The 17,361-nt window shown below is 38.0% G+C and overlaps 1 protein-coding gene across 3 annotated transcripts in view; it reads right to left on the reverse strand.

The window, feature by feature from the left end:
• Positions 1-17,361, reverse strand: part of LOC309973319 (S-adenosyl-L-methionine-dependent tRNA 4-demethylwyosine synthase TYW1) — a 203,826-nt gene that overhangs the window by 71,533 nt on the left and 114,932 nt on the right. For all 3 annotated transcript variants that reach the window (XM_082857504.1, XM_082857503.1, XM_082857502.1), the window contains exons 14-15: positions 9,062-9,172; positions 19-186 (exon numbers count right to left, since the gene is read on the reverse strand). In XM_082857504.1, the coding sequence (XP_082713630.1) occupies positions 19-186; positions 9,062-9,172 (279 nt within the window). The remainder of the gene's footprint in view (positions 1-18; positions 187-9,061; positions 9,173-17,361) is intronic.

Below are 17,361 nucleotides of genomic sequence, written 5' to 3' on the forward strand. Positions count from 1 at the left end.
TACTTGACTGGTTCTTACCTTCTTGTGAGCTATCAGGAGGCAGTTGGAATGTTCGTGTTCACAAGCAATTTCATAGTCGGGGATCAGATCCACCAACTCACAGACAAAGCGCACCACTTCTTCGTGCCAGGGCACGTTGGCCATGGTAAGACTGCTTGCCGAACTCTCTCCACAGTAGGTAACACCCTGTGGAAACATTACAACAGTCAGAGACAGTTACAGACCTATTTAAATGTCACAGAGGAAGAGCTTCAGAGCCAGAAAGGCTTCTACAGGTCAACCAATCCAATCCAGGCCAAGCCAAGCCACATCTTCAAGTGAAGAAAGCAGTACAAAGATGATAAAATTTGCTTGGAAGCTCATACAAGTAGCGAGTGACAAAGACGGCACTGGAGCTCCCAGGCCAGTGCTCTTTACACTCTGACAATCCTGATGCTTCTTGGGTACTTGTGCTTTGTGCTACATCACCATCTACACTGTCTACTCACAATAATGTATCTGAACTAATAACATATCTTTCCATTCAGATTCATTTGTGCACCATAACAGATCAATTCTCATGGGATTATAATCCCCTAGTACAATAATGGAGGTATAGTTGACACCCATAAAAATTCAGTGAATAATTTACTGACTGGGAAAATAAGATAACCTCCTATTTTCTAGTATAATTTAGATTTGAGGTTGATAAACATTCTGTAAAGGGCCAGATAGGGATCCCTTTCAAATTATTCTTTTGGAATCATTCTAAGGAGATCACTTTGTAATGCATTTTTTATGTGGATATGTATAAACACAGAATCATGCCAAAATGAAAATACATGTATAGAAATACATATACATATATATATATATACACACAGATATGTATATATATATATATATATACCTTTACACACACCTACATGTACATACGTGTATCTACCCCCTAGAGAAATTCCCATTCAGTGCAAATGCAGTAAGATAAATTGGTTTTTAACTCTTTTTAATTCTACCTGACAGCCCAGGCATGTAAGACACAAAAGTTTTATAACTAAGTTTTCCATTTGGTAAGTTACATAGTGATAAGTGATTAATGACTAATTTTCAATACTGACTATCGTAACTCTGTAGGCTCTGTAAATACCCAAGAAATCAAACTTTCTTGAAAAAAGACTCAAATAGTCTAGATGTGCTACTAAGTAGGGAATAACTAAAATAGAATGAGGTTCTCTCTCACTCGCGCTCTCTCTCTCTCCCTCTCTCACACACACAGACTGGAGGGGACAGAATGACATTAAATGAAAAGCCTACAATGAGCACTGCAGAGTGACCCTGACCCTACAGATGGCAGTGCTGGGAGGGTGAGAAAAACTCAGATGAGTTCTGCAAAACCCTCTACTCCAGATGGCTGTTCAAAGACTACTTACTGGTGTACTACACTGAGATGACCTTTGCTGAACATAAACTAGAGGAGACCCAGCTTAATTACAATAATCAAGAGAAGCTTCTCTATTAGCCCACTGATTTACAGAATTCATTAAACTGAATTTGGGTCTTAGCTGAATAAAAAAAAGCAAATAATACAACAGTTTAAAAAATCTTTAAGAAAGCGTGGCTGAAAACTTGTACTAAACTTGCCCAAATACATGAAAACGATTTATTCATAAGTCAAATTAGTCACAGAAATGAACTTTACTTCACTTTAAATACTGTTTATGAGGGACGCAATATATGAACAACCATGCAGATACTGCTTAATTCAAAGGAATTTATTTTTTTAATAATACTTTTCTTATTTATTTATTTATTTATGGCTGTGTTGGGTCTTCGTTGCTGCGCGCGGGCTTTCTCTAGTTGCAGCGAGCGGGCGCTACTCTGTTGCGTTGCGCGGGCTTCTCATCGCAGTGGCTTCTCTTGTTGCAGAGCACAGGCTCTAGGCACGTGGGCTTCAGTGGTTGTGGCACGTGGGCTCAGCAGCTGTGGCTCGTGGGCTCTAGAGCACAGGCTCAGTAGTTGTGGCGCACGGGCTTAGTTGCTCCATGGCATCTTCCCGGAATAGGGTTTGAACCCGTGTCCCCTGCATTGGCAGGTAGATTCTTAACCACTGTGCCATCAGGGAAGTCCCAGGAATTTATTTTTAATATTTAAAATGTTAGTTCATTGAAGCAGAGGTTTTAGGTAAGATCTTTTTTTTTAATTTATTTTGGCTGTGCTGAGTCTTAGTTGCGGCATGTGGGCTTCTTGGTTGCGGTGTGTGGGATCTAGTTCCCCAACCAGAGATGGAACCCAGGTCCCCTGCATTGGGAGTGCGGAGTCTTACCCACTGGATCACCAGGGAAGTCCCTAAGTAAGATCTTATATTCATGACAATGGCTTTGGAAAATAATATCGATTATTCAGCAATAATAAAGCATGAAATGCTAAGGAGAGATTTGGCTTGGAAGGGAAATGAGAGAATGATTGCCATAGGTCATCACTATGCCTTCACATTATACTTCTCTATACGTTCGCATGATGCTTTACCGTTAACAAAGCATTTTCACGTAAAACTTCTCATTTTAGCCGGACAAAATCCTCGGAGGTGGGGAGTGTGGGTAACTTCCTGAGCCGACTGCGGAGGCCGAGCCTGCGCCTGACGGAACTGCCATGGGTAGAAACCGGCCTCCCTGAACGGCCTCCCTGAGCCCTCCCTCAGCTGGGCTCCTCAACACCTCCCTTCGGTCCTCCCCCCTCTACATGGGCTGCTTCATTTCATCGCACACTGCGGTCTACCGACGACCCGCCCAGACTGGGTTCCTGATCGCACTTGCCCCTGAATAGTCTAAAGACGTTGCGCTTTCCCTCACGTGGCAGCTGCCCGCCACCTTCTCATCCCAGCACCACCTTCCACTCCCACCCTGTTTATCACCAGCACCAAGTTCTTGCCTCACAACTTTGGAAAAACAGTGTCCTCGAGAAAACAGATGGGTATAATGTGGCAACTGAAAGCACTCATTCCAGAATTCCAGAGGCTGAGAGGTGACAAGCAGACCCAAAGAAAGTTCCTGAAGAGCAGGACCACTTATGCGTCTTCCTGTTTGCAGTGAAAAGCACAACCCCACCATCACACTGGTGACTTCTGGATGGACCACTGGGCTGCAGGACATGGGGGCCATCGGGTCATTTTCACGGGCTGCTTACAAAGTCTACCTGGGGATTCAAAGTCTGTGGGAAGAGCTCTTGATATTCTAATTAAACTGACTGGTTGTCAAAAGACTCCCAGTATGATTGTTTTTGTCCCTGATAGTTTGAGGAGAAATGTCTTCACAACTTTTTGCAGCAATACATGTCACTCCTTTATCTTAAAAATGCTTCAATAGCTGCCCCCCCCACCAAAAGACCAGCCCACGTTTCTCAGCCTAGCACCTGAGGCCTTCTGACTGGACTGCCCCACTCCACATCCAGTCTTTCCCTGGCTAAATTCTCCACCATCTCTTTGATCTTCGGCCAGGAACTCCAATCCCATCTAATCCCAATCTCATCATACCCTGTGCATCTCTCTTCTCAGATAGCTGGCATAACTTTGATGTGTCTAAATCTTGAGCTCTTAGAGGGTGGGGGCCACACCGTATTCTTCTCTGTACCCCCAACTAATCTGTTCTAAAGAGCAAGTCACATGTTCCTCTGACATTAAACTCCAGAACTCTTTTCTGATCTAATACAAAATTTAATTAATATTTTTCAAGATTTTTCTACACTTCAATGATTATGAACCAACTGATAATCACTGGTTAGGTATTGCTACATACATGAACAACCGGTAATACTCCCTACATTTGTGTGCAGAAAGAGATTGAGACTATGCTGACATTTGTTTTGCAAGATGCATTCTGCAAGGATTGAGTTCTGTAGACAGTCACGGTGCTAATGCGAAGAGAGTTTTAAATCATTTGACAACAAATAATTACTGAGCACTTACTCTTCTCAAGGTGCAGTGCTAGGCAGAGAATACAAAGACGGTATTTCATTTACAGATGGATTGTGTTATGAAAGCTTTTCAATAAGGCAGATGTTTACAACACGAAACACATTTTCACAAACAAGTAAGCAAATAACGATGGTTAAGCTTCCCAGGCTAGCAAATATAGGTCTACTTAAGCCTAATGAAGCTAAAATACATGTTAATTTACAGGGAATGGAACAGAGAAATATTTTACAAGACTAGCAGTGAAAGAAAAGAGAAAATCAATATAATAGAGAAACAGCTTCTATTGATTCATTTTTAAATAATGTGCTTGATGGAAAGGGATCTAAACATTTACTGAACCCAGGCATATGTTACCCCCTTGAATTCTCAAAACAAGTCCATTAAATTGATATTAGTATTCTAATTTTAATACTGAGGAAATTTAGGCTCAAGGAGGATAAGTAACCTGTCCCAGGCTAAATGAATACATTTTAGGAATGTATCAAAGCTTACACAACTTCTCCACCTGAGACTATGAGAGACCCGCCCTGAACCCTCCACATACACACACACACATCCAGGAAATCCAGGAAAAGGATATAAATGGATCCGAGAGCCTCAGGTATTTCACTAGCCCAGGGTCACTTTGTATTATCAATTTCACAACTTCAGGGCATTTATGTGACCTTGAGGTACTATTACATTTTAACACCAACCCCATTTCAGGGTTAGGCCCTGGGAGACTTTTTCTTTTTACCAAAAGCATAGGTAAGGGATAAGCCTCCAAGTACCACTCTGTGTCAGTGGGTGAATTTTTTCCTAATTCGTCCTTTCACTAAAGGTGAAAGGGCCTAGTCTTCTGCCACATCCTGTCTCTACTGGAGCTGCAGAGTACCACCAGGCACTCTCCCTTTTTACAGCCCCTAAGGAATTCCCTTACAGACCTGACAGACTGACTATTCTCTCAAAAGTATGTTTACCATAACATTTACTTCTACGTGTTTGCTTCTGGAGGAATCTGAGGTCATCTTAGGCTGCCATATCGCTAGCTCTTACCAAATGTTTTTTGCAGAGGCTTTATTACTATTATTTTTAAAACGCTTCCATTTTAGAAAATTTTACTTTGATTAATAAGACAACAACAACAAAAAGCTGCCTTTTCAGACATTAAATAGTTTAACCCTACTGAACAGGAAAGCATGCCTTCTCCACTTACTGATTTCATTTCAATCATTTGAATTATAAAAGTAATGCATGCTCACTGCAACAATTCACACAACACAGAAATATGAAAAGTAAAACAAGCCTTTCCTTCCCCTTCTCCCAAATCGTACACTGTTAATGATTTGATATGTATCCTTCCATACTTTTCTTATATAAATGTATCTAAACATATACTGTTAAAATTTGATCAAGTAATAATTATTCTATAACTCATTTTGTTTCTTAATAGTATACTATTTTCTGTAAACATCCCTTTTCCTACTTCAGTTTAAGAGGAAGATACTTCATTAACTTGCTGGACAAATGAGAGATGAATTTAATAAACCATGTGATCCTCAAAGGCCCAGGTACTTGATATTACAGGTCTCCTACCAGAGACAACTGATCGTCCCATGCTTTCCCCTGATACACACAAACTGTTGTCTATTACCTTATATTTTATAATTTAAAAAAGACATTTAAAATTGTGATTAGGTTACAGACTTCTCCAAGATTTTTCAATTAAAAAAATCTCTCAAAGTAGTTCATTTTACTTCTGTAGATTTTGCCTTGTTCAATAAGACATCCATTTCCCAAACAGCAGATCCAAATTTAGAAAAAAGATTTGTACCTATGATGCTTTGACGAGGCCTGGCACATGAAGACAGCTCAGAAATATTTGTTAAATGCAGGGATAAAATAGTAAAATGGAAATCTTGCTTGAAAGAAACTATGTCATTATAACATCTCAGCTATAAGTAGAAGGCTTCATCTGTTTCCTAGTTAATAGTTTGTCCGACTACAAAATGCCCATCAGAGAATTACACTGTTTACAAAGTAGCCATCTTTCTTTAAAATTTGGTTGATTCTTTTCAGATTACAAAATACCTTCTTCATTATAGGAAACATGACTGCAAAGAAAGAAGGAGAAAAAAAGGTGACAGTGCGATCCAGCCAAGTTAATAATAGAGGTTTTACTGCAGCATAATTTGAAGCAGCAGTCTTTAATAGCTAAACCATAAATTAAAACACCACTAATCTCTGATGTTGGCAAGGTTTCCTTAAGCCAATGCGTATATTTAAAGTGTAACTTGTCTCTTTGCATCATTAGAGTTCTTGCCAAGAGTAGCCTTTTGAAATTAAGAGCAATTTTAAAAGAAAAGTGTCTTGACCTCACTAGAGGCTGCTACACACTCAGCAATATTTCATCTGCTCCTCTCACCTCCCCATCCCTCCAGAGGAACGTAATGCAGAACGCTGAACTTACTAAAAAACGGCTGTAAAGCTGAAACATGCTCTGATGTGACAGAGTGCATCCAGCTTCATAAACATAAACTGAAGAGTGGAGCTTTGAGAGACTGGGTTAATTTTCTGGTCACTTTCTCTCATTCTGTGTATTCTTAGTTGTCCAAGAAAGCTGTCTGCCTCTGAAAACTCTATAGCTGATGACTTCCAAATCATTACTGCCAGGCCTGTCTTATCCCCAGAACGCCAGGCTTATAGAACCTGTGGCTTCTTTGAACCTACACTTTGAACCTACACTTGGATTATTTAAAAGCTATCTCAAAGTATTAAGGTCAACACAGAACTCATGCAATGACTCCCTAAATTTGCCTCCCTTCTCCACTGGTCTTTTCCATCTCAGCAAACTGTTCCACATCCACACGATTACTTAAGTCAAACACCCAGGTGCTATTCTTGATTCTTTTTGTTCTTTCACACCCTACATGTCATCTAACAACAAGTTCTGTTGGATCTACTCCCAAAATAAATCACAAGTGCACCCAGTCCTCTCCAATGACCTTCCCCACGCCATCACGTCTCTTGCTTGGCAAAAGTTTTGTTACCGGTCTACCTACTTCTACTATTGCCCTCTATAATCCACTCATGGCAATGGCAGGGTGATCTTTCAAAATCATAAATCGGATCGTATCACTCTCCAGTTTAAAACCCCTTCCTAGCACACCTAGTATTAAAAAAAAGCCTATCGTTAAACTTAGTATAAAATCTGATTCTCTTATCCATGCGTGAAAGGCCTAACAAAATCTGGCCCCAGCCCACCACTCTGATTCATCTTGTACCACAGCCAACTCCAACTACCCCACGGAGATCATGTAGGACCTCTGTGGACCAGCTGTGCCATCTGCCCAGAATGCTCTGACCCCAAGCCTTCGCATGTTGTGCTGCTTCTTACTATTCAGTTATCAGTTTTTAAAAGAGTCATCTCCTCAGAAAAGCCTTCCTGCTTTTGAAATCTAAAGCAGCCAACCACAATATCTAGTAAAACAGCATATGCGTTTACCCTCTGACACATCAATCCACGTACAGGTATCTAACCCAAAGAAACACTGGCAAAAACATGACAGTGACAACCAGACATTAAATGGCTCCTGCTGGAAGCATACACTACGACCAATGAAATAATCTTGAAATGCAAACACACACACACACACACACATACACACACACACACACAAATCTGATCAATCTTCTTTTGATCTAACTAACAATCCATGGGAAATCTAAGGGGCAGAGCAACATGCAATCACCAAAATCTAAAATATAAATATGGGGAACTAACCAGGATAAATGATCCATTTTTTCCAACAAAATAAATTACAAGGGGGAAAAAAAACACATGGAAGAGGAACTAATAGATTAAAAGAAATTTAAGAGAGAAATAATCCAATTCTGACCCTTATTTGGATCCAGATTAAAAAATACTTTAGACAATTGGTTTAAGAAGATGTGGTATATATACACAATGGAATATTACTCAGCCATAAAAAATAATGAAATATTACCATTTGCAGTAACATGGATGGACCTAGAGATTATCATACTAAGTGATTTAAGTCAGAAAGAGAAAGGGAAATATTATATGATATCATTTATGTGAGGAATCTAAAAACGAGTACAAATGAATCTACATACAAAATAGAAACAGACTCACAGACATAGAAAACAAACTTACAGTTACCAAAGGGGAAAGAGAGGAAGGGAAGAATAAATCAGGAGTATTGGATTAACAGATAAACACTACTGTACATAAAATAAACAACAAGGATTTACTATATAGCACAGGGAACTATATTCAACATCTTATAATAACCTATAATGGAAAATAACCTGAAAAACTATGTGTGTGTGTGTGTGTGTGTGTGTGTGTGTGTGTGTGTGTGTGTGTAAATAAATAAATAAATATATATATATATAAAAAACTGAATTACTTCGCTGTATACCTGAAACTAACACAATATTGTATATTAACTCTACTTCAATTTTAAAAAATACTGTTAAAATAACTGGTCAAGTTGAAACCTTATATGTTCCAATATATGAGATTATTGTTAGAACTGTTTAGTAAGAACAGTATTCTGAATAAGTGTTTAAAGTGAGTGCATATCTTACAAAAATACATACTAAAACAGTTATGGATGAATGGTATAACGTGGGGATTTGCTTCACAGGTAAGGGCAGGAAAATGGGTAGGAGTACAGCTGAAACATGAGCTAGTAATTTTTGAAGCTGGTAATGGATGGATGGGGTTCATTACATCAGTCTCTCTACTTCTGTATATATTTGAAGTTTTCCATAGTAAAAGTGTAGTTAAAAGCCAACCAATTACTCACTGTAACAGTATTTTATTTCTCAGCATATTAAAGTTACTATGTAGTGAGCACTACATTCGTTTTCTGTTGGCGGTCTACCTCTCACTAAAATATAAGCTTTTTATATGTGAGCGCAAATGCTTAGTCTTTACTGCTCTTATCCCCAATACCTAGAACAGTGCCAGGAATCTTGATTAATATTTCTGACTGAATAAATAAAACATCCGGGACCTCCTGCAGAATTTCAGAAGATTGTAATTGCACCGTGGCCAACAAAGCATAATGGGAGCGTGCCCAACACTAGCCGGCAGGGGCTTACCTTCACCTCGATGAAGTCAGGGTTCCCCAGGGACACCAGCTTGGCATAGGCCTGGAGTTCATCCACGTTCCATGCTTTCACCAGAGTCAGCCTATAGACAGTACGTTGTTGCTAAAACAGAGGAAAACACAACTTTGTTTTTATCACCTAGGAAGATTTTCAAATTTCTTAAACCCATAGGTGAAACCTTGCATGAACTTCTATTTATTGAAGTTGCATTTTGTAGAAAGATGAAAAAAACGTAAACAATGTCATAAGACTCCCAGAAGCCTTATAAAGGCACAGATATTGGTATATTTTTCTTCTCTCACTTACAGTATCGAACACTAGATAAGACACCCAAAAGGTTCCTAACAAATACCCTGAATTCCATTTAGTTAGAAATAGTAAATTGACCCAACAGTTTAGATTGGCGAAAATTAATTCACATAACCTTCAGGCTTTCAGGTATCAATTGCTCAAAGTTATTTACAGTAAGAATTTCTAATCACTCTTGTCCTCTTTCCTGCTTCCTCATTATTTAATGATCTCTACTTGGCAGAAAAGGCACATTGATGAACTGTCAATGTTGCCATTTGTTTACCATGTAACAAAAGAGGTATTGATCTTCTGAAAAGCCATTAGACAACAGTCATGCAAGCCTTTAAAAGCTTTATATCTTTGACTTTGTAGCTCCCTTCCAGGACCCTAGACAAATTACTAAAAGTTCAAAGACTTATTCAAACATCTCAGAACAACATGATTAATGATAGTTTAAAATCTACAAAAAGAGTGGGGGCAGAACCTGTGACTTGCCTTTAACCAATAGAATATGGCAAAGATGATGTGACACGTGTAGTTATATACACATGATTACATCCATCTGTAGCAAGTTCCTGGGTAGTATCCATGCTGCTAAACCTCAAACCATGCTTTAAGTAGCAAGGCTCAAAATACTCAAGAGAAAAACAAAGTGAAGTAAGACGTGAACAAAATGATACCAATCTCTCTCTACATGCACCCCAGTGTTCACAGCAGCATTATTTACAATCGCCAAGATATGAAAGCAACCTAAAGTCCACCAACAGATGAACGGATAAAAATGTGGTGTATATATATACACATATACATACATACACATACACACAATGGAATACTACTCAGCCATAAAAAAGAATGAAATTTTGCCATTTGCAACAACATGGTTGGACTTGGAGGGCATTATGCTAAGTGAAATAAGTCAGACAGAGCAAGACAAATACTTTATCACTTATATGTGGAATATAAAAATTACAACAAACTAGTGAATATAACAAAAAAGAGACTCAGATATAAAGAACAAATTAGTAGTTACCAATGGGGAGAGGGGAGGGGGGAGACACAAGATAGGGGTAGGGGATTAAGAAGTATAAACTATTATATGTAAAATAAGCTACAAGGATATATTGTACAACACAGGGAATATAGCCAATATTTTATAATATCTATAAATGGAGTATAACCTTTAAAATTTGTGAATCACTATACTGTACACCTGAAACATATAATATTGTACATCAACTATACTTCAATTTAAAAAAATGTCAGGCTTCCCTGGTGGCGCAGTGGTTGAGAGTCCGCCTGCCGATGCATGGGACAAGGGTTCGTGCCCCGGTCTGGGAAGATCCCACATGCCGCGGAGCAGCTAGGCCCGTGAGCCATGGCCACTGAGCCTGCGCATCCGGAGCCTGTGCTCCGCAACGGGAGAGGCCACAACAGTGAGAGACCCGCATATCGCAAAAAAAAAAAAAAAAAAAAAAAGAATGCCAATCTCTCTACTTTTGCTCATGTCTGAAGATAACCTAGGGATGAACAGTATTAGGCAGCCATATCAGAAAATGTACTCAAAACTTATTTTTAAAATGCAGTGTATAATGCACAAAAAGAAATCTTCCAGATTCCCTTCACATAGCTAGAATTCACCCAATGCCAAAACCTAACAAAAATGGTAGAGAAGTGCAGGCCAATCTCACTTGTACTTATATATGCAAAAATCTTACAGAAATTTTAGCAAATGAAATTCAGCATTATGTTAAAAATTCTAGAAATGCAAAGATGATTCAATATTAGACTATATATTAATACAATTCATCACGTCAATAGCTCAACACAGAAAAGTTATACAATCATCTTATAGACACACAAAGACATTTCATATCATTTAAAGCCCATCCCTGATTTTAAAACAGAATGAACAACTGAAAAACCATTTGGTAAACTCAAAAATTAAAAAACACATCCTTAACATAAAGAAAACACTCTCCAGTCAATAGTCCATGTCATTCTTAGAGATGTAAAAAATAGAGGCATTTCTATTTAATCAGAATAACAGCAGAATGTCCACTCTATTATTTTTATAAACACTTCCCTGAAAGTTAAAATCAAAGCAATAAGGCAAGAACAAGAATAAGTGGATAGGGCTTCCCTGGTGGCGCAGTGGTTGGGAGTCCGCCTGCCAATGCAGGGGACACGGGTTCGTGCCCCGGTCCAGGAGGATCCCACATGCCGCGGAGCGGCTGGGCCCGTGAGCCATGGCCGCTGAGCCTGCGCGTCCGGAGCCTGGGCTCCGCAATGGGAGAGGCCACGACAGTGAGAGGCCCGCGTAACGTAAAAAAAAAGAGTAAGTGGATAGTGTACAAAAAACAATTACTTGCAAATCATATAGCTGGCTTCTTGGAAACCTAAGAAAATCAACCTAAGAAAATCAGATTAAGTACAATTGGTCAGTTACCAAATAAAAATAGAAAAATGAGCAGCTTTCCTAGCATAGAGCAGTGGGGTAAATGTGGACTCTGAGCCCAGACTGAATCCCAGACCACATACTAGCCATCTTTAACTCTGTCTCAGTTTCTATCTGTGCAAAATGGGAGTTTACACAGGATTAAAAGTGTCCATCTACATAACGCTTAGAACCATGCTGGCAGCAGTAAGTCTTACTAAGTATTAGCTATTATATGCCATATGTATGGTACATATATACTATATGTACAACTACAAAATGCAAGGCAAAGAAAATTCTACTTCAACTCTAAAATACATCTATAAAATACTTGATGATTATTTATGAAATAACATGGAGAGTGAAAAAAGTAAATATTTCTGAGACCATAAAAAACTAGCCTACATGGACAGCCATGATAGATTTCTAAATATAATGTAATTCCAACGGGAGTTTAAAATTCCTTTCAACAAATAAACTGGCAATGATACCAACAATAACAATAGCAAGAGTTAGCAATGAGTCAGCCCTTACTATGTGCCAGCTGTTGTGTTTAACATCTTAGCAAAGATTCCAATATTTGTCTCATCTTTGCAACAAATCTTACAAAATAGGTTTATTAGCTTCACATTACAGATATGAAATTGAGGCCTAGTGCTGCTAAGTGAATTTCCCAAAGTTACACAGTTGGAAAGCAGCAAAGCTGGGATATGAACCCAAGCAGAATGAATCCAAGGCAGACTCTCTCTCTTGTTGCTTAACCTTTTCAAATTGTGAAAGAAATCATACAAAGAGAAACATACATAAAACACGAATGGACAGCCCAAGGGATTAACACAAAGAAAATATTCATCACCCAGTCACCATCCATTGCCTTTACCCCAAAGCTATCTAATATCCTGACTTCAACATTAAAGTTTAGGTTTTTGCCTGTGTTTGAAATTTATATACATGGAACCATAGACTTTTTTGCATCTTGCTTCTGTCATACAACACTGTGTTTATAACGTTCATCCATGTTGCTGCATGCTGAGATTTGTTCATTTTCTTCGTTATCTAATATTCCATTATATAAATACACAATAATTTATTCAACCGTTCCCCCATTGATAGACATCTAGATTATTTCCAGTTTTTAGTTATTATAAAATGCTGTTCTCTCTCGTAACACTAGAGTTTAGTTCTTCCTGCTTTAGGGAATTTTATGAAATGCTATTATGACATATTCTTCTATGTCTGGCTTCTTTCACTGAAATTCTTTCACTGAGTTTGATGGTGACTTTAGCTTCAGATATATTTTTGCTGCTGTTTAGTACTCCAGTATATGAAAATACTTACATTAGTGAAAGTTGTTGGTTCGTTGGTTTTTTTCCCCAGTTTGGGTCTCTTACAAAATAGCATTGCTATGACTGTTACTGTACCTGACTCCCGATGGATGTTTCTTGAATGTTCCTAAGAGTGGAAATGCTGGATCACAGGATGTGCAGATACTGCTAAATTGGTTTCCAAAGTCATTTCACCATACTTCCACCTGCAGTGGATCAGAGTTCCAGCTGCTTCTCTTCTTCACCAACACTTGTTGTTAGTCTTTTAAACTTTAGCCATTCCTGCACTGTCCTATTTTGTATTTGCCCGTTTACTGATGAAGTTGAGTATGTTTTTGGCCATTCCGATCCTTCTTTTGTGAAGTACTTGTTCAAATGTTTTGAATACTTCTTTATTGGGATAGCTGTCTTTTTACTACTGGGTTTTTCAAATTCTTTATGTATTCTGGCTGTAAGAATGCTGTTATAATTGTATTAGAAATATTTTCATCCACTTGATGGCTTTCCTTTCTGATTTCTTCATATCTTTTGATCAACAGATATAACTAATTTTAGTACATTTACCTTTTATCTATAGCCTACTAATGTTCAGATTGTTAAGGACAAAGAAAAGCACTATGGGGTTACTAAAAAAGAAATGTCATTAGATTTTATTTCAAATTATCAAATTCACATTCTGGGTTTCACTGTGTCTGTAGGGAGCCTGCTCGATAGGATGGTTTTGGAGACTTTAAAGTCTGTTTAAAATTAGTTAAAGCAGTTCCTAAAGTCTATAGAAGAAAGTTGTGTTATACTCCAGTTAGATCAAATTAAAACAAAAACTGAGTACAGATGTTGCTTGAGAGGTGAGAGCTGGAATTTCCTTTGCAAAGGACATACTTAACACTTTATTTTATCCTTCTTTTAGATTAAAAAAAAAGAAAGAAAAAATTGGAGTACAAACTGGATTGTATTGTAGTAATTTAATTTGAATAAAACCTATTTTTTTCCCCAGTTTGGGGATTTAGTTAGTAATTTTAATTTGCATAGGTTCTGGTCAGTTATTACTGCAGGATTTTCTGAATGTGGCATATTATCTAGTAGGGACAGGGTTTGTGTAATACTACAGAATACAAAAATGAAGATTAAAGTATCCAATTCAGGCAAAAAGTTTAGCTACTTTCTGTTCAGGCTACAATGTGATTTGTAAAATGTCACAATGAGATTTGTAAAAAAGTGTCAAGTAGCTGGCATATTATAATTTCATGTATTTTCTGTTTAATTTGAGAGTCTAGGACTTTTTTCCCCCAGTGGTAGTAACAAACACAATAAAATGGGAGGGAGGGGTGGATCTGAAAGTAACCTCACAATCAATGTGCAGCTAGGCTGTGCAGCAAGAAACCTAGACGTTAACCTCTAGAATTCAGACCAGATCTCTGTGACAGAGTTTAAATTTGGGTTTTAACTTACGTTTGTTTCTTAGAGGGAAGCAATACACGGACTGAAAATATTGGGTTGGCCAAAAAGTTCTTTTGGGGTGGTACGGAAGAACCTGAACGAACTTTTTGGCCAATCCAATACATGGAGTGAAAATTGAGGTCAAAATTGCAAAGGTAAATGTTAAATGCTTATCAAAGGGAAGTGAGGGAAAAAAGGATTAAGTACAAAGTAGAAAAAGTCTGAGTAGTTAGGAAGGAGGAGAGAAAAGAGGAAAAAAGTATAAGATGAGGAAAAGAGTACATAGTAGCAATTAAGCTACTGGGCTCTGGAGTCAGCTGTGTGAGCTCAGGCACGCTCTCTGTGCCTCTGTAAAATAGGAAGAGTAACAGTATCTATATCTCATAGTATTGCTGTAAAATTAAAAGAACTAAAACAAATAAAGAACTTAGAACACAGGCTGGAAGATAGAAAACTATGAATAAATTTCAGCTACCATCATCACCACCACCAGCAGCAGTTACACAGATTCATTCATTTGTTCACACAGATATCAGTTCAACCAACAGTCACCAGGTCCCACTGTACACCAGGTATAATACTAGATGCTAGAGATACAGCAGTGAACAAGCAACCAACGTACCGACTGTTGTATAATCTACATTTTATTCTAGTAAACGAACAAAACCAAAGTCAGAAAAGAAATTAGCAACAATGGTTAATACCAAAAGAGGAGAGGAACCAGGAAACCAGCAAGGTAAGACTCCACCACTCCTGCCTGGCTCCTCAAAGGGAAGGAAATCCAAAAAGGAGGGGATATGTGTATACATATGGCTGATTCACTTTGCTGTACAGCAGAAACTAACACAACACTGTAAAGCAACTATATCCCAATTAAAAAACAAAAAAACAAATTGAATGCTGACCGAGTCATATCATGCTTGTCAAAAAATTAATTCTAAACTCTTTAAAACAAACAAAAAAACCTTAAAATTGAAACAATCCCTCACTGACGACCATTGTTTCTAAAAGCAAAGGAATATGTATTGCCTCTACTAGAAATTGGGCAATGAATCTTTCAAAGTCCTTAGAAAACATACTTATTCTTAAAATGGCTTTAATTAACTAAATTTTTTACTGTTCGTGGGAGACAAATCTGATATGTCAAATAAGCAAAGAATTAGAAAATAAATTCAAAGATATAATTCATGATGCAGCCAAATGAAGTATTCTTCATAATCAAAGAAGACAAGCAGGAAAATTATTATAGAATTACTTCCAAAATAAATTAACTAAGTAACCAACCAAATTAAACTGTAATGAATAACTGAAAATGTAGATCAAAGAAAGAGGGCAAAGACAATGTTATAAGACTCAGTGAAGAAAATCCAACCCAACAGGAAAAGAAATCATAGAAGGAAACACATCAAGCCATTAATAGTGCTTACTTCTGAGGATGAGAAGTAAGAGAAGGGTTGTAGGTTTATTATTTACATTTCTCTTTAAAGACCTGTAGAACACCATGAAACGTTCAACATGTTCATTACGAAAATCTCAGGAAAGGAGAGAGAAAATGGCAAAAAATAATATTTGAAAACAAAATGGCCAAAACTTCCAAAATTTGATGAAAAACATGAGTCTACACATTGAAGAAGCACAACGAACTTCAAGTAGGATAAACTCAAAGAGATGCACACTGAGATATATTATAATCAAACTGTCAAAAGACAGAGAGAATCTTGAAAGCAGCAAAAGAGAAGTGACTTGTCATGTACAGGGATCCTTGATAAGATCAGAGCCTATTGCTCACCATCAACCATAACAGTCAGGAGACAGTGGGATGACATATTTAAATTGCTGAAAGAAAAAAACTATCAGCGAAGAATTCTACATCTGGTAAAACTATACTTCAAAAATAAAGGAGAGGGACTTCCCTGGTGGCACAGTGGTTAAGAATCCACCTGCCAATGCAGGGGACATGGGTTCGAGCCCTGGTTGGGGAAGATCCCACATGCTGCGGAGCAGCTAAGCCAGTGCGCCACAACTACTGATCCTGCGCTCTAGAGCCCGCAAGCCACAACTACTGAGCCCACATGCTACAACTACTGAAGCCCGCGCTCCACAACAAGAGAAGCCACCGCAATGCGAAGCCTGCGCACTGCAACGAAGAGTAGCCCCCGCTCGCTGCAACTAGAGAAAGCCCACACGCAGCAACAAAGACCCAATGCAGCAATAAATAAATAAATAAATAAAGTCATTTCCAGATAAACAGAAGCTCAGGGAGTTCATCATTAGCAGAACTGCCACAGAAGAAATGCTAAAGGGAATGCTTCAGGATGACATGAAAGGACACCAGACAGCAACCTGAAACCATGAGTAAAGAACTGTGATAAAGATAACTAAATATGTAAATGTGAAAGCCAATATTTTCTATTTTTGGCTTCTAATTCCTTTTTTTGTTCCTATGTGATTTAAAACACATATACCTAAAACAGTAATTATAAATCTATGTTAATGGGCATGCAATGTATAAAACGTAATCTGTGAAATTAACAACATAAGGAGGAAGACAGAAAATGAGGGGCTTAAAAAAAAATAACTTATAAGCTTTTGCACAGCAAAAGAAACCAGAAACAAACCAAAATGAAAATCAAAACTACAATGAGGTTATCACCTCATGCTGGTCAGAATGGCGATCATCAGAAAGTCTACAAATATTAAATGCTAGAGAGGGTGTGGAGAAAAGGGAACCCTTCCACACTGTTGATGGGAATGTAAAGTGGTGCAGCCACTGTACAGAACAGTATGGAGTTTCCTTTAAA

Source organism: Leucopleurus acutus, assembly GCF_964270905.1.
Source record: "Leucopleurus acutus genome assembly, chromosome: 16".
NCBI classification, from domain to species: domain Eukaryota; kingdom Metazoa; phylum Chordata; class Mammalia; order Artiodactyla; family Delphinidae; genus Leucopleurus; species Leucopleurus acutus.